The following is a 21,251-nucleotide window of genomic DNA, read 5'->3' as shown; positions in this document are numbered from 1 at the left end:
CTCTACCACAGACAGACCCACCACCTTCGCTCATAAGAAAACTGCTGCATGCATGACTAGTGTCCTACAGTGGCTCGTAGGTGCTTGTATTCTTGCAGGTTTTTTGTTCTCTCTTGTAGGCGAACATTTACATTACAAGTTTGTTGCTCGTACCTGCAGGCCAATTGTCATCAATATTACAAACCTTTTGTTGTCACTACAAGCTTTAGGTGCTTGCATTCACTGCAGTCTCCTTAGATATACTTATAGGAAAATCACTACACATGCATTAAATTCATTGTTATTGTTTGTAGATGGTTTAGTGTATTCATTTGTAAGTTAACTGAGGTTAACTGTATATGGGTAATATTTATTCCAAATATATTGTTCTTTTAGTATGTTAGTGCATTCATCAAAAGTTTTCCAATGAGTTAACACATTCATTAAGAGCTCCCTTCATTGATGCACTCAGGTTTTTTGCACAGGCTTGCGAGCTAATATAAACATTACAAGTTTCATGCTGTTCATATGTAAGTTATGGAATAGATTAAGGGTTTCATATTATTGCTTGCAGTCAGATAATCATACTCTCTCAATTCTTTAGTTCATTGCTTGTAGGCAACTCGTCGAAATTTTGGTAGACCACGAGTCCCCTACTTATTCATTTTTATTTAATTTTTCATTATTTTGTAAATTGCAACTTCATTAAGTTTGGCTATGTGTGATTCAGCTTGCAAGTTTGGTTCCCTGATTTTTTGTTCAAATTCAGTTCATTATCAATTCAAATTTGGTAGCCTCCGAGCGTCTCCCCTGCTTAGGGAAATTTTTTGGAGTCTAGGCCTGCCCGCCACTTCAAGAAAGATGTGCATGGTTGATATTGGACAACACTACGGCCATGGTCTTATACCCCACCAGGCCAAGAAAGGTGTGCATTAGTTGCAAGGGTACCTACGAGAAAATTTGCATTTTTTTTTTCCGCAAGCCAGAAAGCGCATACTAGTACTTAAGTTTTACCTTACCACACTCAGAAAAACATGCACAAGGCTCACCCGCTGTCACACCCCATTTTGACCCCCTACAACCAATCAAGAGTGTTATAAAGAAGAAAAAGTTGAACAAACCTTCTTAACAAAACCTATTTTAAAACACTACAACAACAACAACAACAACAACAACATCAAGCCTGTAAAATCTGAAAAATGTTGTTTTAGACCTCGCACGCTTTTCAAAGTGCCGCGACGAGTTTTAAGTGAAAATTTTGAAGTTGTCGGATTTCGACGGGAATAATTTTAGAAAATAGAGTGTAAAATTCTGATCGTTTTGATGTATAGAACCCATATTGGATTTTAAGTATTTTGGAAATTAAGATTTATTGAAAACTCTTAATGACAACTTTACCCCTAAGCTTTTAAAAGGTCGAAATTGCTTAAGTGAGGGCAATTAGGTCTTTTGGCCATTCCCATTTCTCTCTATTAGGCAAACCGAAACCTCCCCACTCTCCCCCATTCGCTCTTTTTGCCCAAACCGAGCGGACAAAGGAGAGGCGGACGAGCAAGGCGACGAGAGCTTCGGGTGGAGGGTTTCCGCGGCCGATTGTGAAGGAAAACGTAGGGAAATCCAAGGGAAGACTAAAGTATGTGTTTTGCTTGAGTTTTCTCCTTCTTCCCTTAAGTTTTCTCTAAGAAATAGAAATTAGGGTTTTGAGAAAACTTGGAATTTCTTTGAGAAAAGTTTAGGGAAGGGTAGTGTGATGTTTCTAAACCCTAATGTGTATTGCTTTTATGAAAATATGGATTTTTGAAATCTAGGGTTTTATTTGATTTTGATTTTCTATTAAAATGCCTTTGTAGAAAAGTTTCTATTTGTGGTTAGGAAGTCTTTTTGTGAAGATGGATTCTTTTTAGAAGAAGTTTTTGCATGCCCTAATAGTTAGGGTTTTCCAAAGCTAGAGTTAGGATGAAATCCTAATTCTAGTGAAGATAAAAAGGATTTAGCATGGTTTAAGTGAGGGATTTTTATAGAAAAACCAATGCTTGATATGTTGATTAGCCACATGCTTTGCCTAGGGTTTTTCTTTTAAGGTTTGAGGGAGGAAAACTTATGCTTACACATTATGTTTTGTCATTTGTAGTGTTTGATATCATAAGAGGAAAAGGGGAGTAAGGATTTTTGGAAGTTCGTATTGTGGTGCATGGATTAAGGTAGGTGGAATGGATGCTCTTATAAATTTTAGACAAATTTTTCTTTCATTGCAAATTACATTGAAATGACAAATTTTTTTATGCTCATTATGAAACTCTTATGGCTCATGTTCCCTTATAAGCTTATGGACACTTAAAGGAAATGCAAAGGTTCTCTTTATGCAAATGTGCAATCCATGAATGGAACCCATGCTCATTTCTCTACTCTTACTATACATGACTTTCTTCTTTACATGCAAAATTGCACACAAACATAGCAAGCATGCATATCTCGAAAGAAACATACACTTGGTTAGTTTATGAATGGTTTACATAAAGCATCTCTTATGAGCCATGGTAAAAGATGGTTCCTATGAACCAATGGTAAATGAAATGGCCAAATTTTATGTATCTGATCAGTACAAGTGATACTCCTGAGACGGGTGTTATATTTACATAGTAAACTATTATGAGCATTTCATATTCATGTTATGCATTTGAGACCATCATATGAGGCAAATGTTAAAGGAAAAATGGAAATGTTATGAAAGGAAAAAGCATTTGAAAGTTGAGGTAAAGGTATGCATTTCCTCTAAGCAAAAGTTTCTTTATGTTGATGTTTTTTGTTAAATTATCCAAGCATGATATAATTTTCTCCTTTGATTCTAAGTTTATTTGATTTTCATTCATACCTATTGCGTTTATGACTCACCCTCGTTGTGGGAACACTTTTCAGGAGGATCTAGGAAAGGATAGATGGCAGACCAACCACCGCGCACTTACCGTCGTAGGGAGACGACGGGCGGCAGGTTCTTTTGAGTTTTGATTTTTGTTGATAGATGATTTTGTATGAATAGTTTTTTTTAGAGAGTTATTGTTTTGTTTAGATCCCATCTTTTGGAAGAACTCTCTATGTGTATTCCTTTTGAAAGATAAATGAGAAATGAAAATTCTACTTGGATTTACTTTAGTGGCTCTTTTTATTTTATAATTGAAGATGTTGGTTTATGTTAAATGATTGGATGTTATGCTATGAAAGTTTACTTTTCATCCTGTCCGACCTTTGATCCCGTCTCGCACTTGCGAGTTAACCGGGCCGGGTCGTGACAAAGCCTTTATCCCACTACGTGGGTCGGCTATATGAATCCTTTTTATCCATTGTGTCCTATTAAAGGTCAAATTCTCGTTTAAATCTAATAAAGAAAGGTCATTCCTAATATTTTCTAACCAAGTCTTTTTAGGTCTGCCTCTACCTTTCTTAACATAAGTCAAATCTAATACCTCTACTCTCCTAACCGGGTAATTGGAACGCCGCCGTTTTATGTGACCAAACCATCTAAGGCGACTCTCTCTAATCTTATCTTCTACTGGAGCTACTCCAACCTTTCCACGTATATGCTCATTTCGTATCCTATCTCTAAGGGTATAGCCACTCATCCACCTGAGCATCCTCATCTCTGTCACACTTAACTTAGTATTATGCTTCTCTTTTAATGACCAACATTTAGCACCATAAAGCATTGCAGGCCTCACTACCATCTTATAAAATTTTCCCTTAAGTTTGAGGGGTACTTTTCTATCACACAACAAGCCCGATGCATTCCTCCACTTCAACTATCCAACTTGAATTCTGCTGATAATATCTCCATCAATTTCACCATCACTCTGAACAATAGATTCAATATATCTAAAACGTGTACTCTTATTAATGACTTGATCGTCCAAAGTCACAATCCCCTCACTAGGTCTACTACTACTATAATTACACTCCATATATTCCATTTTAGATCTACTCAAGCGAAAACCTTTAGTCTCTAATGTAGACCTCCATAATTCAAGTTTATTTTCAACTCCCTCTCTAGTCTTATCAACAAGAAGAATATCATCAGCAAAAAGCATACACCAAGGTACATCCTCTTGCAAATGTCTAGTGAGAACATCCATGATTAAAGAAAAAAGATATGGGCTTAAGGCGGATCCTTGATGTAACCCAACCGAAATAGGGAAATACTTGATCAAACCACCTTGTGTTTGAACACAAGTAATAGCTCCTGCATATATATCTTTAATGATTTGAATATAAGCATTATTAATTCTTTTCTTTTCAAGAACCTATTCTAAAACACTAATATCAAAATTAGATAGGTAAAAAGTAGTCTATTCAAACTATCCTAACATAACTAATCATAACACATTAAAATTTTCATTATAGAGAAATGGGCAGAGGGTTGTTAGACTGTTGCTGGGTTGGTTTGGATGCGAGTGTGATGTTGGAATGAGAAGAACAGAGATGGATCGTGCAGGTTAAGGGGTCGGAGCGCTGGTCGGCTTTGACTGTGGTTGGGTCAAGTAAGGGTGCTCGAACTGTAGGCTTGCTCGGCTGCAGGTCATGAGGGCTCAATCAGCAGTTGCGGCGGGATTGGAGTTCATGTGTGATGTCAAGTGGATAGACATGAAGTGGAGGCGGGCTAAGTACAGCTGGGGGAATTCGAATGGAGGGCAAAGCGTTCGGCTGAAAGGGAAGAAGTGTAAGGTGCAACAGGTTCGGCTGTTCGTGTGGGGAAGAAAGGAGGAGATTGGAAGGATCGGTCGAGAGTTGGGTCCGACGGGTTGTTTGGGTTGCGCGACAGGGAACAGTTGGATAGAGGACTTCTCAACTGAGATTGAGAGGCTCTTGGTGCAAACATATTGAAGAGCGTCAGGCTCGATGCGGGCTTTAGCAAGGAGGTTCGGTCGGGCGAGTGGTTCGACGGGAGAAAGTGATTCAGCATGGTTGACGGGATCGGACAAGGGTAGAACATCAGACGAAGCTGGGAGGTTTGGTTTTAAGGAGATGTTCAGCTGGCAGGGATGACGGGAAGAGGGCTTGGTTCTGGAGTTCGACAGCGAGGAAATGAGCATGAGACTGAGAGGAATAGAGCTCGTATGCCTGAAAACGAGAGGGAGCACGCGTGAGGAGAAAGTTTTGGCGCCGATCTGCAGGGATTCAACTGGGATTTGAGCAAGATTTTCGGTGGGAAATGAGGATGGGCAGTCGGGTATACAAGGATTTGAGCAAGGGTTATTTTATTTTATTTTATTTTTTTTTTAATATTATATATAAACAATTTATAATTATAAACAAAATCAATATTTTATAGGACTCACAATTATCCTCATTTTGATTTTTCATTATATGCACCTTGATTTAGGTGTTTTCACCTCGAAACTTGCGCAAAATTCACATTTTCTCTTGTTCAAGAACCCAGGTGATGTTATAATCATTCTTAGGTGTTGTCGAAGTTTCGAATGCAACGGAGAAATCCGTTTTACAAATAGACGTAGTTTGAGCAATGTCGCGTGTCATCACGCCTGTAATTTTGTCGATTTCGACAACCTTCGTTTAATTTAACTGTGATGGGTCCTCCCTTGGCTAAATTCGACGCTTTGATTGCATCGGTGTGGTCTATTCAGCAATCAGAGATTGTTTGGATAGTTTAGTGAAGCGTTGCGCTCATCGATTATCACTTTTGTCGCCTTCGCTCGCACTGATTTGGTGGATGTGCGGAGGTCAACATGAATGTCAATAGATTTGAGTGTGTATTTATATTGTCTGTTGGCTATAATTGCAAACGACTAATCTTCAGCTTAAAAGACGTTTAGCTAGCAAAGATGGATTCATTTACTTAATGTGTCGCACTGAACAAAACTTGAGATCACTCAAGCTAATCTAGTTTTCGCTTGAAACAAGGGCATACTAATAGGCAAAATAAGCAACAAGCTTCTTAGAAGGTTAATCTCAGCCTGATTGTAAATGGATATAACAAAGTAGAAAAAGATAGAGTACGAAAGTTGAGCATAAATAATAAATATTGGGCTTATAATAGAAAAAATTTGTCCATCAACAATTCAGCTTTAAGCTTCCAAACATTTGTTTAACTAAACACCTGGAAACACCTTAATCAAAAGAACAAACTGATGTAAAACATAACATGCAAGGTTGATTAGATTAAATATTTGCACGCTTAATTTTAAAAACCAGAATAATTATATCTTTACATTGATTATAAGCGACAAAATAAAACACAAGAGCGGTAAGACAATCTTAGGCTAAACCACATGTATAGGAGTTAAGGCCGTAAAACAATCAATTAATCTAGCATTGCATACATGAATGGTTTCAACAATAAATCCCTATGCTAACAATAAGATTAATCACTAAGAGATATCCCTCACTCAACTCTCTAATAATACTAAGTTTTAGCGGAAGAGTATTGAGACTATTCTCATGAATCTACTAAGACCACAATTGAGAAGTAACTACAAAGATAGAATGGTCGGAGGAAGCGTTTACCCAAAGAAATAGAAGATAAGAAACTTTGGTGGCTGTTTGGGTGCTTGAGATGAAGTAGATGGCAACCAAGACCCTTCTTGATGTGGTGGGCAGCAAACAGAAACTTTAGGACAGCACACGAAGATCTCCCGACTGGCTGGACAGCAGGAAGAGATGCAGAATTTTTCCAAATCTTGGTCTTGGAACTTTGTGACAACACTTGGAAAGGTCCCCAGATTGGATAGTCACTTTCTTTGACTGAATCTTCTCTGGACAACAGTCTGGATCCTGTTTGGAGAGTTGGGACAACAGTTGGAGGATTCCTGAGCAGCAGGACAACAGTTTTTGTTGATGAAAACTTTCTGGGCAGCAACTAGAGGGCTTATGGCAGCAAATACGGCTGATTTCCCCTTGCTGGAATGGATGGACTGCAGGCTGTCCTTCTTTAAACAGCAGTTCGAGAGGGTCTTGTTGACAGGAGGGGCTAGGAGCGGTGCAGGAATTTTGGACAGAAATCTTGGAGAGCAGATCACAAGGGTTCCGCTTGGGTTTGAGAGAATTTCGTGGAGGGAAAACTTGAAAGAAAGGTAGAGGGGCCCCTAAGCAATAATTATTGATTGTGGAGTAACTCTGAAATTAAATGTCAGATTGGGGATTAATTGGGAGGTTTTCTAAGAGAGGATTACATTAATTGAGCTGATTTTGAATTCAAAATAATTTGAATTTGGAGTAACAATCTTTCCAATTTAAAACTAACCCAAAAAGAAAACTAATGAAGGCTAATTGATTGAGGCCAATGGTGGAGTTGAGCCGGCAGGTGGGCTGTTTGGGTGGCCGGCTACTTGCAGGTGGGGGAGGATGGGACGGTGGGTAGCGGAGAGGGAGGGATGAGCGGCTGGTGGGCTCGCCATTTGAATTGGAAGGGGAGGGGAAAGGCTGAATCCGACGAATTTGGGAGAATGGGGATGGTTGACCGGCGGGTAGAGGTGGAGAAGGGGGAAAGAACATAAACACACAACCAAGAGCTCACCGTCGTGGGCTGTTGGGTACTTCGTTTGCCTTCTCCAAAGGCTTCACCACTCTCTCTAGAACTCACAAAAAGATCCAAAACAAAAGCTGAAATTTCATATCAATATTCATCATCCAAATTACAAGTGAGCTAGCCTATAAATAAGCCTCATGAAAACAAAAGAAACAAAGACTAAAACGCCCTTCGGGCTACAACACCACATGACCACCCCTAGGGGTAAAATGGGAAAACATAAAAAAATAACTAGTACATAAGACACATCAAAAAATAAAATAAACTCCAGATCATAGCCATTGATCTTCCGATGTCCTCATCACAAACTTTCTAAATTAAAAAAAGAGCAAGAAATCCAGTATCACAACAATAAATGTCTTCTCCTGGCAGATACCAAAAGGCTATCAACATTTTTAAATAACTAATTAATCAACAAATGACAATGAAAATCAATTAATAATATTTGTCAATGGTAGAGAAATTATTCAATAATAATAATTATAAAACCTGAAATCCAAATAAAGGCTTATTCTATTTAGGGAGATATTTGAATAGGTCTGACCTATGCCTTCCCGAATAGAAAGATTTGGTCTGATGATTTCTGCAGAGTTGACCAGAAAGATATCACCAATGTACATATGATTTGTAGGAACGTAAACACTGCATAACTCCTCGTCACCTGTCTCAGTCTGCAATGAACAAACAAAATGAACTAGTCATGTTGCAGATTCGTGCATATTAAGGGTGTTCATTATAGGATGTCCATTGTGTTTATCATAGCCCATTTATGGCATAGCAAGGGGTGATACAGAAAATACAAGCTACAGCCCAGCTTCCTATTCTTTATAGTAAATAAAAAAAGAAATCAGATTATAGTGTCGTAAATAATAACCAAATAGCATACAAGGTTATTTGCATTGTCAGGATATAGCCAATTTAAATATGTTAAGCCATTTTGACTTAGTCATCTAATTTTTTGAGTGTCTGTCAAAGCTACAGTTACTGATTATTTGAATGAATCAGAAAATTTCAATCAGGAATAGTTTTATTGTAAAATCTAATGAAAAACTTATGGCTTAAGTTGTTTTACCCCATCATAGTTGCATGATGGTATATTTAGGTTTTTGCTATCATTAGAGAAGGAAAAATTAGTTCTACAACAGGATTGATCAGTTTGTGGTGATACTATATGTTGACCTATGTGTAAAAGAACAAAAAAAAGAAAAAAAAAATTCCTGCATACCTTGCACAGTCGAAATCTATACCCGCGCAAATACTGCAGAAATCCCGCTGAAATCTCTGTGTATTCAGGGCCGCTTCTATCGCCTCCCACAAATCTCGCGACAGCTCCTCGATCCCGCTCCCATTCAGGTCTTTAAATACCGAGCGAACGAAGTCACTCGGCGCTGGCTCTCCGCTCTCTTCTTCCTCTCTCGACTACAAGCCACGGCTGGTTCTCCGAACTCCACTCCAGCAGACCGACACCTCCTCCTCCGACCTCACCCAGGCGAACTCGCCTCCTCCCGTCGAGCCCGATCCCGACACCGAGAGAGAGAGAGAGAGAGAGAGAGAGAGTTAGTTATAATTAAATTAATTTAGTAATAATTAATTATCATAATGTTAATTAATTATTATTAATTATATTTAAATATAATTAATTATTTATATTTAATTACTTTAATTATGATTAATTAATGAATAATTATAATCATTTATGATTAATTTAATTTAATTATGAATGATTGTTTTATTTTATTAATTAATTAATAATTATTTATAATTAAATATAATCAGATTAATTATATATTAAATATATTTTTAATAATAATTAAATAATAATAGTTATAATTAATTATGATTAAATTTAATTATAATTAATTTATTTTAAATTAATTAAAAAAAATGCTTCCCTCCCTCGATCAACATTCTGACGACCCCGCGCAGGTATAACCTTTCTAAACTCTAAAACTCCGAGATCCCGTTTTCGATACTTGCAACGCGACCAAACGACCACCTATACACGCTTTTCTCTAGCGTGGTGGGAGGAAGTTCGTCGCGGTGTTTTCAACGAATCGGGTGATCACCTAAAGTCCTGTTCTTGACGTGCGTGTCGAGCCGGCAAATCGCCTATACACGCTTTTCTCTAGCGTGGTGGGATGGGAACCTGGTGCGACGCATACGACGAGATCGGGATATCCATAAGTACCCGCTCGCGGGGAAACAACTGTTTTTCTTTCATAAGTACCCGCTCGCGGGGAAACAACTGCTTTTCTTTTGCAACAGGTATCGAAGATCCATACACGCCTTTCTCTGGCGTGGTGGGGACAAAAATTTTACACGGCCGCGGTGTCCTCGTAAGAGGGCACCTACCGTACACGCTTTTCTCTAGCGTGGCGGGAGGCCCAGTTTTCCCTAGTTTTCCTCAAAATGGGGGAGACGTCGGGAGGCTGCCGAAATTTCGGGTGAAATATTACTCTACTTGGACCTGTTTGAACTTAAAAGAGCAAGCATTTTGACTCCAACGAACAGAGGACTTGTGGATCTAAATCAGAACAAAACTCAAGTGATTTCTAAAAAATCAAATCCAAATGAAATTAAAATCAAAAATTGAACCAAATTCAAGTCAATACGAATATGAAATGAGTTTGCAAGGATTTCATAAATTGTGGACATAACACTTGAACTTGTAAGCATCTGCCTCAAGTCCAAATGAAATTGAACATGCAAAAGGACTCAAAAGAACTTCAGAATATCCTGAATAAGCACTTGAACTCAATGCGGACTGCAAGGAATTGAGTCTTCATGCTCTTAAAAATATGAAAATCCTAAATTCTCAAATGAACATAAACATTTGATGCAAGCAAAGGACCTGATGTGGACTCAAACTTGCATTGAACTCAAAGATGACACACAACTCAATTAATTCATAAAGAGTTCAATTTGAGTGATTATAGAGATAAACTCAAAGATGTCAAACAATGAGCTATAGCTTAATGAAATGGGAGATGCAATGATGTATCTACAATTAATAGCAGAGTTTCAATGAAATATCAAATGATCATCATACAAACATCAGTATGTGAATCTACCACATGAGTTCTCTTCAAAATCAATAAAGGACCCATGATATATGACATACATTCAAATGAACATCAAATGGAAGAGTGATGAAGAATTTGATTTCTTGAAGAATAATCAAGATTTCAATGAAACTATCTCTCAATCAGAATGCAAGCGTTGAATTGAAAGGTCTCTTATGAATGGTGGATAGTCAATAGCATGTTCAATAAATCTCCTAGAATGAAGGATACTAAAAAGCATGTGATGACCATGATGACGGGTCCACCATCATGTGCAATAAATATGGCAAAGGTACAAGCAGAGGACAAGAAATGTAATTGCAAACAGATGAACAAAATCCCTTAATAATAGTGCAAGCTGCATATGAACGACGACAATCAATGTGTAAAATCCACATAAGTCACGTAAGAGAATGTGAAAGTCTCCATGATCAACGTCAAATGTCTTGCGAACATATATAGTAGCTCCTACAAATACTAGGAGATGTATAGGTAAATGTGGTGGTTCACCTCTCAACATACACGGAGAAATTGAGAACAAGCACATACACCTACAAGATGTGTAGTAAAAGGTAATGGAGGCTATATCACCCTCACAATCACATCAAGCTATGGATGAATGCATCTACATGCCTATAAACAACAATAGTAGGTGTACAACAAATATTGAAAGATTGTAGCAAAGGCATAAAGAAGCTCGTCATGCATACAACATATAGTGATAAATGCAAATACCTACAAGTATTTGTAGGGGATCTGATGCCTAGAAGTGCAATCGAAGATCAAAGACAAAGAGCAAAGAAGTAAAAGAATTGTTATAAAGTCAAGTATTACAGCCCGAAGCAGGAGATTAGTTAGTGCACTACAATCCATTTGCATAAATCATGCAAGTAGTGCACGACAGTCTACCTGTACGAAGCAGCAAACAACTCAATTCAAAAGTTGCTACGCCACGCCACCGTATCCTCAACTTCTATGCAAGCGGACAGAAGGCGTCTACGAATACTTTCAAAATACCCCCGCACATGCACCATAATATATATACACATAGGAACACTAAAAGGGGGTATATAATTAACACCCGCATGGGCCCCGGCGAACGTGTTATTGGTACACACGTGACGTCTAGGGATGCTGCACGGGTTATTAAATTTGAACTCGATCCTCCTAAGCAAGTATAAAGAAGTAGACAGGGTTCAATTATAAAATGCCCCAAAACACCCTCATGGGCCCCGGCGAGCTTGTTATTGGTACACACGTGACGTCTAGGAATGCTGCGCGGGTTATTAAATTTGAACCCGATCCTCCTAAGCAGGTATAAAGGAGTAGACAGGGTTCAATTATAAAATGCCCCCAAATACCCGCATGGGCCCCGACGAGCGTGTTATTGGTACACACGTGACGTCTAGGGATGCTGCACGGGTTGACAAGTGAATTCAAGTTCGAAACCGATCCTTCTATACGGGTCAATAGAAGTCAACAGGGTTCGAACCAACAAACAAATATACGGTTGTGGCGACCGTCATATTTATCTTAATACATTCATATTAGGCCTTCAATGCCTACAATCAAGAGAATTCACTAATCAAAGGCACAAAGCCTACGAGAAACCCGATCCTCTGTCGATAGCCAGACAGAGTCGACAAGGTTCAAGATACAAATGGAAATGACCCCAAACACCCCGATGATGGCCGTGTTAAATGCAGACATCAACCGGAGGGGTTAATTCCAAATATTTCAAATTCCACTCAAATATCCACACAAATCCAAAAAGCCCCACAAAGTCCAATGCTCAGCAAAATCCAAAGTCATTCAAATCCATATATTTAAAATAAAAATCAATCTATCAAACACAAAGTAAAATCCATCCACCATCCGCAACAGTTTGTCAGGGTAGACAAATTAAAATTTACTTCAGCTCACAAAGAGTCAAATGCCTAGTCGAAAATATCACTAGGATTCATTCTCAAACAATCTCCTGCCGATAAGGACATGGTACGTGTCCTCTGACCGGCGGTTCACCGCCAAATGGCACCGCAGGATGAACGGTTATGACCCGGGGCCCTCTGAACCGAGTGGTTTTGCGGCCAAATGGCACCACGAAATACCGGTTATGGCCAGCGCCGATACGTTCCTTATTGGCATCAAATCCTTGAGATATGAATCAATAGGATATGATCGATAGGGCACAAAGCTCTCTGTTAGTTAAGGTGGATTCAAATTTGTCCCCTTAGACAAACATTCAACCCCGGTCTACAAGGTCCCTTCGGACGAAGCAACCCATGGCTGCCGACAAGGATCCTTCTGTCAGGTTAGGTCGACTACCTCCTCTGACTAAGTATACCAGGGACCACGATGGCCCGGGACGACGGAACCATGAGATTTTGATCGGGTCCATCATCTATTCTCCCACCATCTGCTTTAAGTGAAAGGTAGTGAAATTTCTATTTTAAATATCAAAACCTTCAAATTCTCAAATCCAAACCCAATGCTGCTACTATATGCCAGATAACATGTATTTTTACGTATCTGATTGACGACTAGCCTTAATCGAAAGTTCTCTCTCGTGATCGAGAGGGGTAATTAATTATAGGGGCTTACGCCTATAGGAAACTAGAACTTAGATCATAAAGTCCTCGTAAAATGAGGGTGAAATCTCTGGGTAGTGTCTTATCTACAAACCCATCTGCCTTCCAAAATTTACCTCGGAACTTATTCAGTTAAAACTCCCTCGCCGAATAAAGAAAAAGAAAAGCGAGGCGGAGGCCGAGGCCGAATTTTCGGAGCCCACACTATAATTCATTTTTCAGTAGTAAATGTGGTTAGGTGATCATAGCCAATGTAGGGTAAAGTGTAATTAAAAGATTAGATAAGAAAATACAAGTCCAGCCTCAAGGCCCTAAAACTAGATCCCTAGTTTTTATACTCAAGAAGATAAATCACTCTACATTATGGTCAACATAACCTATTTCACAGACTTCTGATGGGATGACTGATTAGAATACAAGGCTATCTGCATAGTCATGATGGAGTCAATTTTAAATTGTTTACCCATTTTAATTTAGTCATATGGTTTTTGCCTGTTAACATTTAAGCTGTAGTCGGCAATTATTTGAAATTAGTCAAAAGTTTCAATCAGGAATAGTTCTATTTTATTCTAATTAAAGACAAATTACTTGTGTTGTCTCACACTGTAGTAGCTACATGTGTTAAATTGAAATGTTTTGGATTATCATTATAGAAAAATATTTTAGTTCTAAAATAGGATTGGACACTTTGTAGTGGTTCTCTAATTCATTCCCAGGACTCATCCATGTTGCCTATTCATCCTTGGTGATTTATAGACATCAGTGACTCCATACTCAAATATCCAACATGTGTTTTCATGAAATATCCAACAAGCCTTTATCCCGCCACGTGGGGTCGGCTACATAAATCATTTTTCTCGATTGTGTCATTTTCTTTAAAGCCCCTTCAACTTAGATTTTACTAATATAACGATAAAAATAAAAATCTATATTTTCATTTAGGATGCTAAAGTGATGCAATCAAAAATTAATCAAAAATTTGGGAGAGGGACCCAAATTTTTTATCACAAAAAAGATACTCTTTCTAGGATTTAGAAGATTACAAAATACCCAAAATAACACAAATAATATAAACCACAACTTTATATAATAAAATGAGACTCTTACAAACTTTGACTTTCAACAAATCATGACATTACAAATTTTTTACTTCAAAACAAACAACAACTTCACCAAAAACAGCCAACAAGTTCACTAAAACAGCCAACAAAACAGCCAACAACTTCACCAAAAACAGCCAACAAAAACAGCCAACAACTTCACCAACGGAACTAGAAGAAAGATACAGGTGGAGTGGAACTTGCGTAGAGAAGAAGGAGGTTAGAAGACCGAGAAGAAAGGTTGGAAAGAGCCCGCAGGATTTCCAAAGGAGGAGGAAGAGGGAATGGACAAAGCCCACAAGCTTTTCCAAACAAAAAACCCGCAGGTTTTATCTCCAAATATCACTCACATAAACTTTTTTTACACACCCAAACATCTCATATATATATATAAGCAAAGAAGAAAGCCCAACAGCCAATGCACCCATAATTCCCCCAATAAACTTTAGGGATAGGAAAAACCAAAAGGCACACATCAGTTCCAAAGCAGCAGCCAGCATCTTTCCAGAAAACAGAGAAGAAACAGATCACGGGACCAACAGCCAGCCACGGAACAGCCAGAATTCACGGGAAAAGCACCAAAACATTAAAGGAACAGCAGGTCCAAGGAATCCAGAAAACGAACAGGCACCCCAAGCAGCCACGGCTGCCTAAATTCCAGCCAATTCTTCTCCCAATGCCACAAGACACATCTCTCCAAACAGCCATGAAAGGAAGAGAAAAAAGAATAGGAAAAGGCAAGTTCCACTCACCAAAATCTGCCATAAAGTAGTACTAAACTTCAGCTTATAATGAGCTCAACTTCACAAGGTATTAATGAGCTTGCACTACTTGGATTTCAACCACCAAAGCCCAAACCGAAACAAAACAGCCAAGGCCCACATGAAACCAGCAAACAACCAAAGGACAAAATGGAAGATGAAAGGACAAGATAAGAAAAGGAGAGGGGGAAGATAAAAAGACACAATGCAAGAAATTAAAAGAAAAACTCAACTTGTGTTGACCCCCTCTTTGTCTACATCATAAAGGCACTAAAATTAGTTGTATTCTTAAAACATTTATTGAAAGGTTTATCGAAATATGCCATCCACTTGTGTTGAATATCCTCTTCTCAGAAAATCACATTTTGATCTTCATCCACAATGCACTTCACTTTAATTAAATATTTATTTCACATATTTCTTTTCTTGACTAATTTATATGTACATCTTTTGCTCCCCTTAGTATCTAATCTATTATATAAATCATTTAAAATTAATTATTTTTGCATTACATATTCCTTTTGTAGAATTCCTATGAACTCCTTTATATCTTTCCCAATTTTTTAAACTTTTACATCTATACTAACTTCTACATCATAAAGGCACATTTTAGTTCCATCATTAACTTTTTTACTATTAGGAACTATTTTATTTTATTCTTCAAGCACATACTTTGTTATATTTTGATGTAGACAAAGGGGGGGTCAACTCATGTCCAAAATAATATGAATTTTGGCTTCCCTTGAGTCTACTAGCTCAATCAAAATTGAGCTGAAATTTTAGCTCATTTATGAGGTGGTCTTTAGTTCACTTATTGAACTAAGGGTTAGCTAATTATTAGCTATGATTTTAGCTCATAGTTATCTTTTTATTAAATGTATTTTTATGTTTTTAATGTTTTAAGTTATGGTGTCTCTTGGGTTTCCAAAAAAGGCTTTTGGAATCCCAAGTTAGTTGTTTAGTCTTCCCATGCATGACTCCTTGGTTTCCTCCATGATTTCATTGATTTTGCCCCCTTGGATTCCGGTCGGCTGCTGGTTTCCCGTGCCTGGGCTCCCTCCCGTGACCGTGGCCCCTTGGTTCCCGCTCGGCCTCCTTGGTTCCCGCGACTGCCACTTCGGTTCTTGGGTTTGGGATGTTTTTCCATGAAAAGCATTTGGGATTAATGCTTGTGATGTTTAGGTTCTTGTGATAATTTAATGTTAGTGTCTCTTGGTATTCCTCTTTCATACCTATAAATATGGGAGGATTTGTAATGTTTTGAATAGTGAATGAAATGTGATTTTTGGAAAAGTTACAACAAGTGGGTTTGCTTTGGAAATCATGCGGGCTCTTTCCACCCTTCTTTCTCATCCCCTCCGGAAATCCTGCGGGCTCTTTCCACCCTTTCTTCTCGGGCTTCTAACCTCTTTCGTCTCTCTGCAAGTGCCACTCCATCTGTATCCCTCTTCTATAAGTGCAGCAACTTTAGGGTGTCTTTTTATTTTATTTGGAGTCGTTTGTAAGAGTTTAAGTTATTAAAATCAACGTTTGTAGTTTTAATTTCCGCTGCTTAGTCTTATTTAAGTTACCTCTTCTTTTTGAGATATTGTGTCTTCTTTTATCTAGGAAGTCTATTTTTTCCTTTATTGTGATCCAAAAATATAGGGTCCCTTATATTTTTTGATCGCATCATTTTGGTATCAGAGCAAGTTAAGAAGTCCTAGGTTTGTGGTTTGTCAATTTGTAGTTTGTCAAAATTTATTTTGGTTGTCAAGTTTTATTGTCAAGTCAGTGTTTGTCGAGTTTGTCAAAGAGTTTTATTGTGAGTCTTAGAGTTTTGAGTCTTTTTGTGAGTCAGTCAAGAAATTAAAAAAGACAAAAAGACAGAAGAAAGCAAACCTGAAGAAATTGAAGATCCTATGGATAGGTGGATTCCATCAAAGTCAACACATCCTCTGGAATATGAGCTGTACAAGCTTCAATCTTGGATGCACATACGGACAGAAAGGTACTTTAAGAAAAAGCAACGCTTACAAGATAAATTCCTGAAAGAGCGAGATGAGATCATGCAGAAGTATGAAGATTTGATCAATGAATTAGATACGCAGTCTTCAACTCCTCGAAAGAAATCTAAAGCGAACTCATCAGGAGATGAGTTTCTCAAGAAGGGGAGTCTGATGTAGACAAAACGGGGGGTCAACTCATGTCCAAAATAATATGAATTTTAGCTTCCCTTGAGTCTACTAGCTCAATCAAAATTGAGCTGGAATTTTAGCTCATTTATGATCTGGTCTTTAGTTCACTTATTGAACTAAGGGTTAACTCATTATTAGCTATGATTTTAGCTCATAGTTATCTTTTTATTAAATGTATTTTTATGTTTTAAATGTTTTAAGTTATGGTGTCTCTTGGGTTTCCAAAAAGGGCTTTTGGAATCCCAAGTTAGTTGTTTAGTCTTCTCATGCATGACTCCTTGGTTTCCTCCATGGTTTCATTGCTTTTGCCCCCTTGGATTCCGGCCGGCTGCTGGTTTCCCGTGCCTGGGGACTCTCCCGTGACCGTGGCCCCTTGGTTCCCGCTCGGCCTCCTTGGCTCTTGCGGCTGCCACTTCGGTTCTTGGGTTTGGGATTTTTTTTCGTGAAAAGCATTTGGGATTAATGCTTGTGATGTTTAGGTTCTTGTGATAATTTAATGTTAGTGTCTCTTGGTATTCCTCTTTCATACCTATAAATATGGGAGGATTTGTAATGTTTTGAATAGTGAATGAAATGTGATTTTTGGAAAAGTTATAACCTGCGGGTTTGCTTTGGAAATCCTACGGGCTCTTTCCACCCTTCTTTCTCATCCCCTCCGGAAATCCTGCGGGCTCTTTCCAACCTTTCTTCTCGGGCTTCTAATCTCTTTCATCTCTCCGCAAGTGCCACTCCATCTGTATCCCTCTTCAATAAGTTCAGCAACTTTAGAGTGTCTTTTTATTTTATTTGGAGTCGTTTGTAAGAGTTTAAGTTATTAAAATCAACGTTTGTAGTTTTAATTTCTGCTGCTTAGTCTTATTTAAGTTACCTCTTCTTTTTGAGATATTTTGTGTCTTCTTTTATCTAGGAAGTCTGTTTTTTCTTTTATTGTGATCCAAAAATATAGGGTCCCCTATATTTTTTTATCGCATCATATTTTTAATATTATTAGCAACATTTCCCATATAACATTAACTTCCTAGTAAAACACTTAAATCTTATGATCATGAATTTTACCCTCAAAATTTTTTTATTATCATTTTTAATTACCCCCATCTAATCTTAGAATAATACTTTACTTTATTTTTTTTATTTTTCATCTCTTTGTCTTAAAATCCAAAACTAATAAGTGATGTTAAGTATATAAACCTTTACTCAAAATAACTTTACAATATTTGTAATCTAAATTATTACTTTTTTATAGGAAAATAATCAATCTTAAGTTTACTATATCCATTCTTACAAGCGATGAAATGCTCTTTTAATAAATAAAGTATTAACATTATAAAAACAAATATGGTCATATCATCTTCATTAGTTGCTAAAAATTCATAGCAACCACGAATGGTTTTAAAATCTTCTACCACTTTACCAACATTTTCATTTAAACCTACTCCAATAAAAACTCTTTTTTAAAGAGATTATTTGTATTAGTTCTTCTAAGTTATTCCAAATTTTATTTTTGAATAAATATCCAAATCAACTTGAGGAGCATAAACATATATTACATTAATAATCTTAGCTTTAACAACAATCTTTAAATTTATGATTTTATCTCCAATTATATTAATTTCTACAACATTATGCTTCAAAATCTTTTATCACATAGACACCATTTTTAGTATGACTCTTTCCTATATGCTAAAGTTTAAATCCTAAACTACCAATCTCCTTAGCATTTTAATCAACCCATTTTGCCTCAATCCATTTTGTTTCCTGAATACATAGAAAATATATCTTCTTATAAATCATAAAATTTATTAATTCTATTAATTTGTCTATAAGAGTAAATATATTAAAAGTTTTTATCCTAATTTTAATTTCATGGACTAGCTTCTTTTCCCACATCCGTCAATGATGTGAACCCTTGTTTATTTAACACTGCACCAAGGAGCCGGCGTAGTGGCCCTTGCACACTTTTTGTTGTATTAGGCCTTAATACATGTCGCTTCCAGGAAATTCTCTAGCATTAACATAATGTATTTAAGGATTTCAATCAAGATTGTTCGACAAGTTTTATGATGGCTATCAACTACCTAATGTGACCCTCCACATTTCTCGTCCAAAACTAAGGACCTGGAAATAACAGTGTTTGGGTGAGCAACTTATAATTTTAAATTAAATATAGAAGTAACTTCTCTTAAAAATGAAAACAACAATGACTAGGCCCACTCAATCGTCTCCAGTTTCATTAAAATCATGCTTTTGGACAAAAGTTGTCCCATACAACAATTTTTTGTGCAGTGCAAGCTCACAAAAAAAAAGTGCAAGTTGCGCTACTTCATCACGTTCTGCAGTGGAACTGCTTCTTTAATTTGTCTCAAAACAATACCCTAATTTAGATTTGATTCAGCAACAACCACAATAGCTAGGTGTGAATCTTTCCTTCTCCTCACTACTTCCTATTGACATTAAGTAGTTGCTCATTGATTCTAAGTTTTTTACTGCTAGAATAATCACTTCTAGCTAGTTCTTTTCTTCATGCACTCTCACTAATTAATTTTCTTATACATTTCTCATTGGTTCTTGATGCAGGAGCTATTAGCTACTTTCCCATAAGCTTCTTTCCAAATATGATTCTCAATACATCATCTTTAAACTCTCTTATTTCACACAGCCTCCATTTTTCAGTATTTAATCAATCAAACTTATAAGTATTCTTTAATTTTAGGTATTATTCATGATCTCCTTATTTCTATCTTTGAATTTTTTGCTTTTGATTTGCTTCAGTTTAATGTTTAAAATTTTCATTATATTTACTAAAATTATTATCTATTGTGTTTAAATTTTACTAATTAAATGACTATCGTAAACATATAATATAAGTATATATGATATACCCCTCATAAATATTCTAATTTGTAAAGAGTCACTTCACTGTGAGTTTTGCACATTAAGGCAAAAAGAAAATCTTGTGCATTGCATATTAGCACTTTGAAATAACTACTCTCTGTGACTGCCTATGAGATCTCTAACAAATCGCATGGTAGCGTTGTTGAAAGTACATAAATGATGAATGTGGAAAACTAGGGGAGAAAAACGTGCTACCCTTGTTTACCACATGCTATTGCATCTTTCCCTTTCTTATTTCTTCAACTTTTTTCATTCTGTTTTGTTGGCTTGGTCAATATTTGTATGATTACACTAATACGACAATATATAAGACCAAACATGCTATAGCATCTTTTCCTCTCCATATTTCTTTGTTATTTTTAATCTTCTTTAGTTGGAGAAAAAGTATTCATGTAGAAAAAGTATTCATGTAGCTGATCCCATGTAGTGGGATAAAGGCTTGATGTTGTTGTTGTTGTTGTTTTAGTTGGCACAATCAATATTTGTTAGATTACACTAGCAAAACAATATGCGAACCCATCTACTACAAATTCCAATCAGTAGACAAATGTAGTTTTACCCTTAACTTCCAAAGAGAAAAGATTCAAGGGTTTAAATCATCCAAGCAGGATAAATGAGTGATATATAGCAATAGATGCACAAAAAAAACAAGAAAGATACAGCCAGCAACAATAAATTTGGATGCAATCCATCTACTATTTGCAGTGACGGGAAGTAACATCTAATAGAAATCAAGGTTGTCAATTTCACAGGATATGATTAAATTTCAACGGTTATGGAATGATTTTAGTCAAAAATCAAAACCTATTTAAAACTTACTTCTGAATTCAACTGGTTTTGAGAGTTCAAACTGAAACATTAGAGTTTCAATTGATAATTTAGCTGAAACTAACAAACCTTGCCAAATTTTATCCCCAGGCTCCCCAACAACATTTAATATATGTTATAAGAGATACCCCTCACTTGCATGCTTTTGTTGACCTATTAAAAAAACACATCAATAAAAAAAGATCCCTATCGAGCTCATGCTGACCACAACCCGTGCACATTAAGGCTTCGCTTGGGATGACTTTCTTAGTGCTTTCTAAAGCAACTTTTTAGTACAAAAGTTTCTAATTCAATAAGTTTTTGTACTAAAAAACTGCTTTAAAAAGTAGT

General features: G+C 36.9%; 1 protein-coding gene across 2 annotated transcripts in view; it reads right to left on the bottom strand.

Moving 5' to 3' along the window:
- LOC110116398 (protein LIKE COV 2) overlaps nt 1-21,251 on the bottom strand; it is a 54,404-nt gene that overhangs the window by 10,671 nt on the left and 22,482 nt on the right. For both annotated transcript variants that reach the window (XM_020849943.2, XM_020849942.2), the window contains exon 6: nt 8,058-8,184. In XM_020849943.2, coding sequence (XP_020705602.1) covers nt 8,058-8,184 — 127 coding nt within the window. The remainder of the gene's footprint in view (nt 1-8,057; nt 8,185-21,251) is intronic.

Source organism: Dendrobium catenatum, unplaced genomic scaffold (assembly GCF_001605985.2).
Source record: "Dendrobium catenatum unplaced genomic scaffold, ASM160598v2 fragScaff_scaffold_1243, whole genome shotgun sequence".
NCBI classification, from domain to species: Eukaryota; Viridiplantae; Streptophyta; class Magnoliopsida; order Asparagales; family Orchidaceae; genus Dendrobium; species Dendrobium catenatum.
The sequence above is the reverse complement of the archived record's forward strand: the minus strand, read 5'-3'. Positions and strand labels throughout refer to the sequence as shown.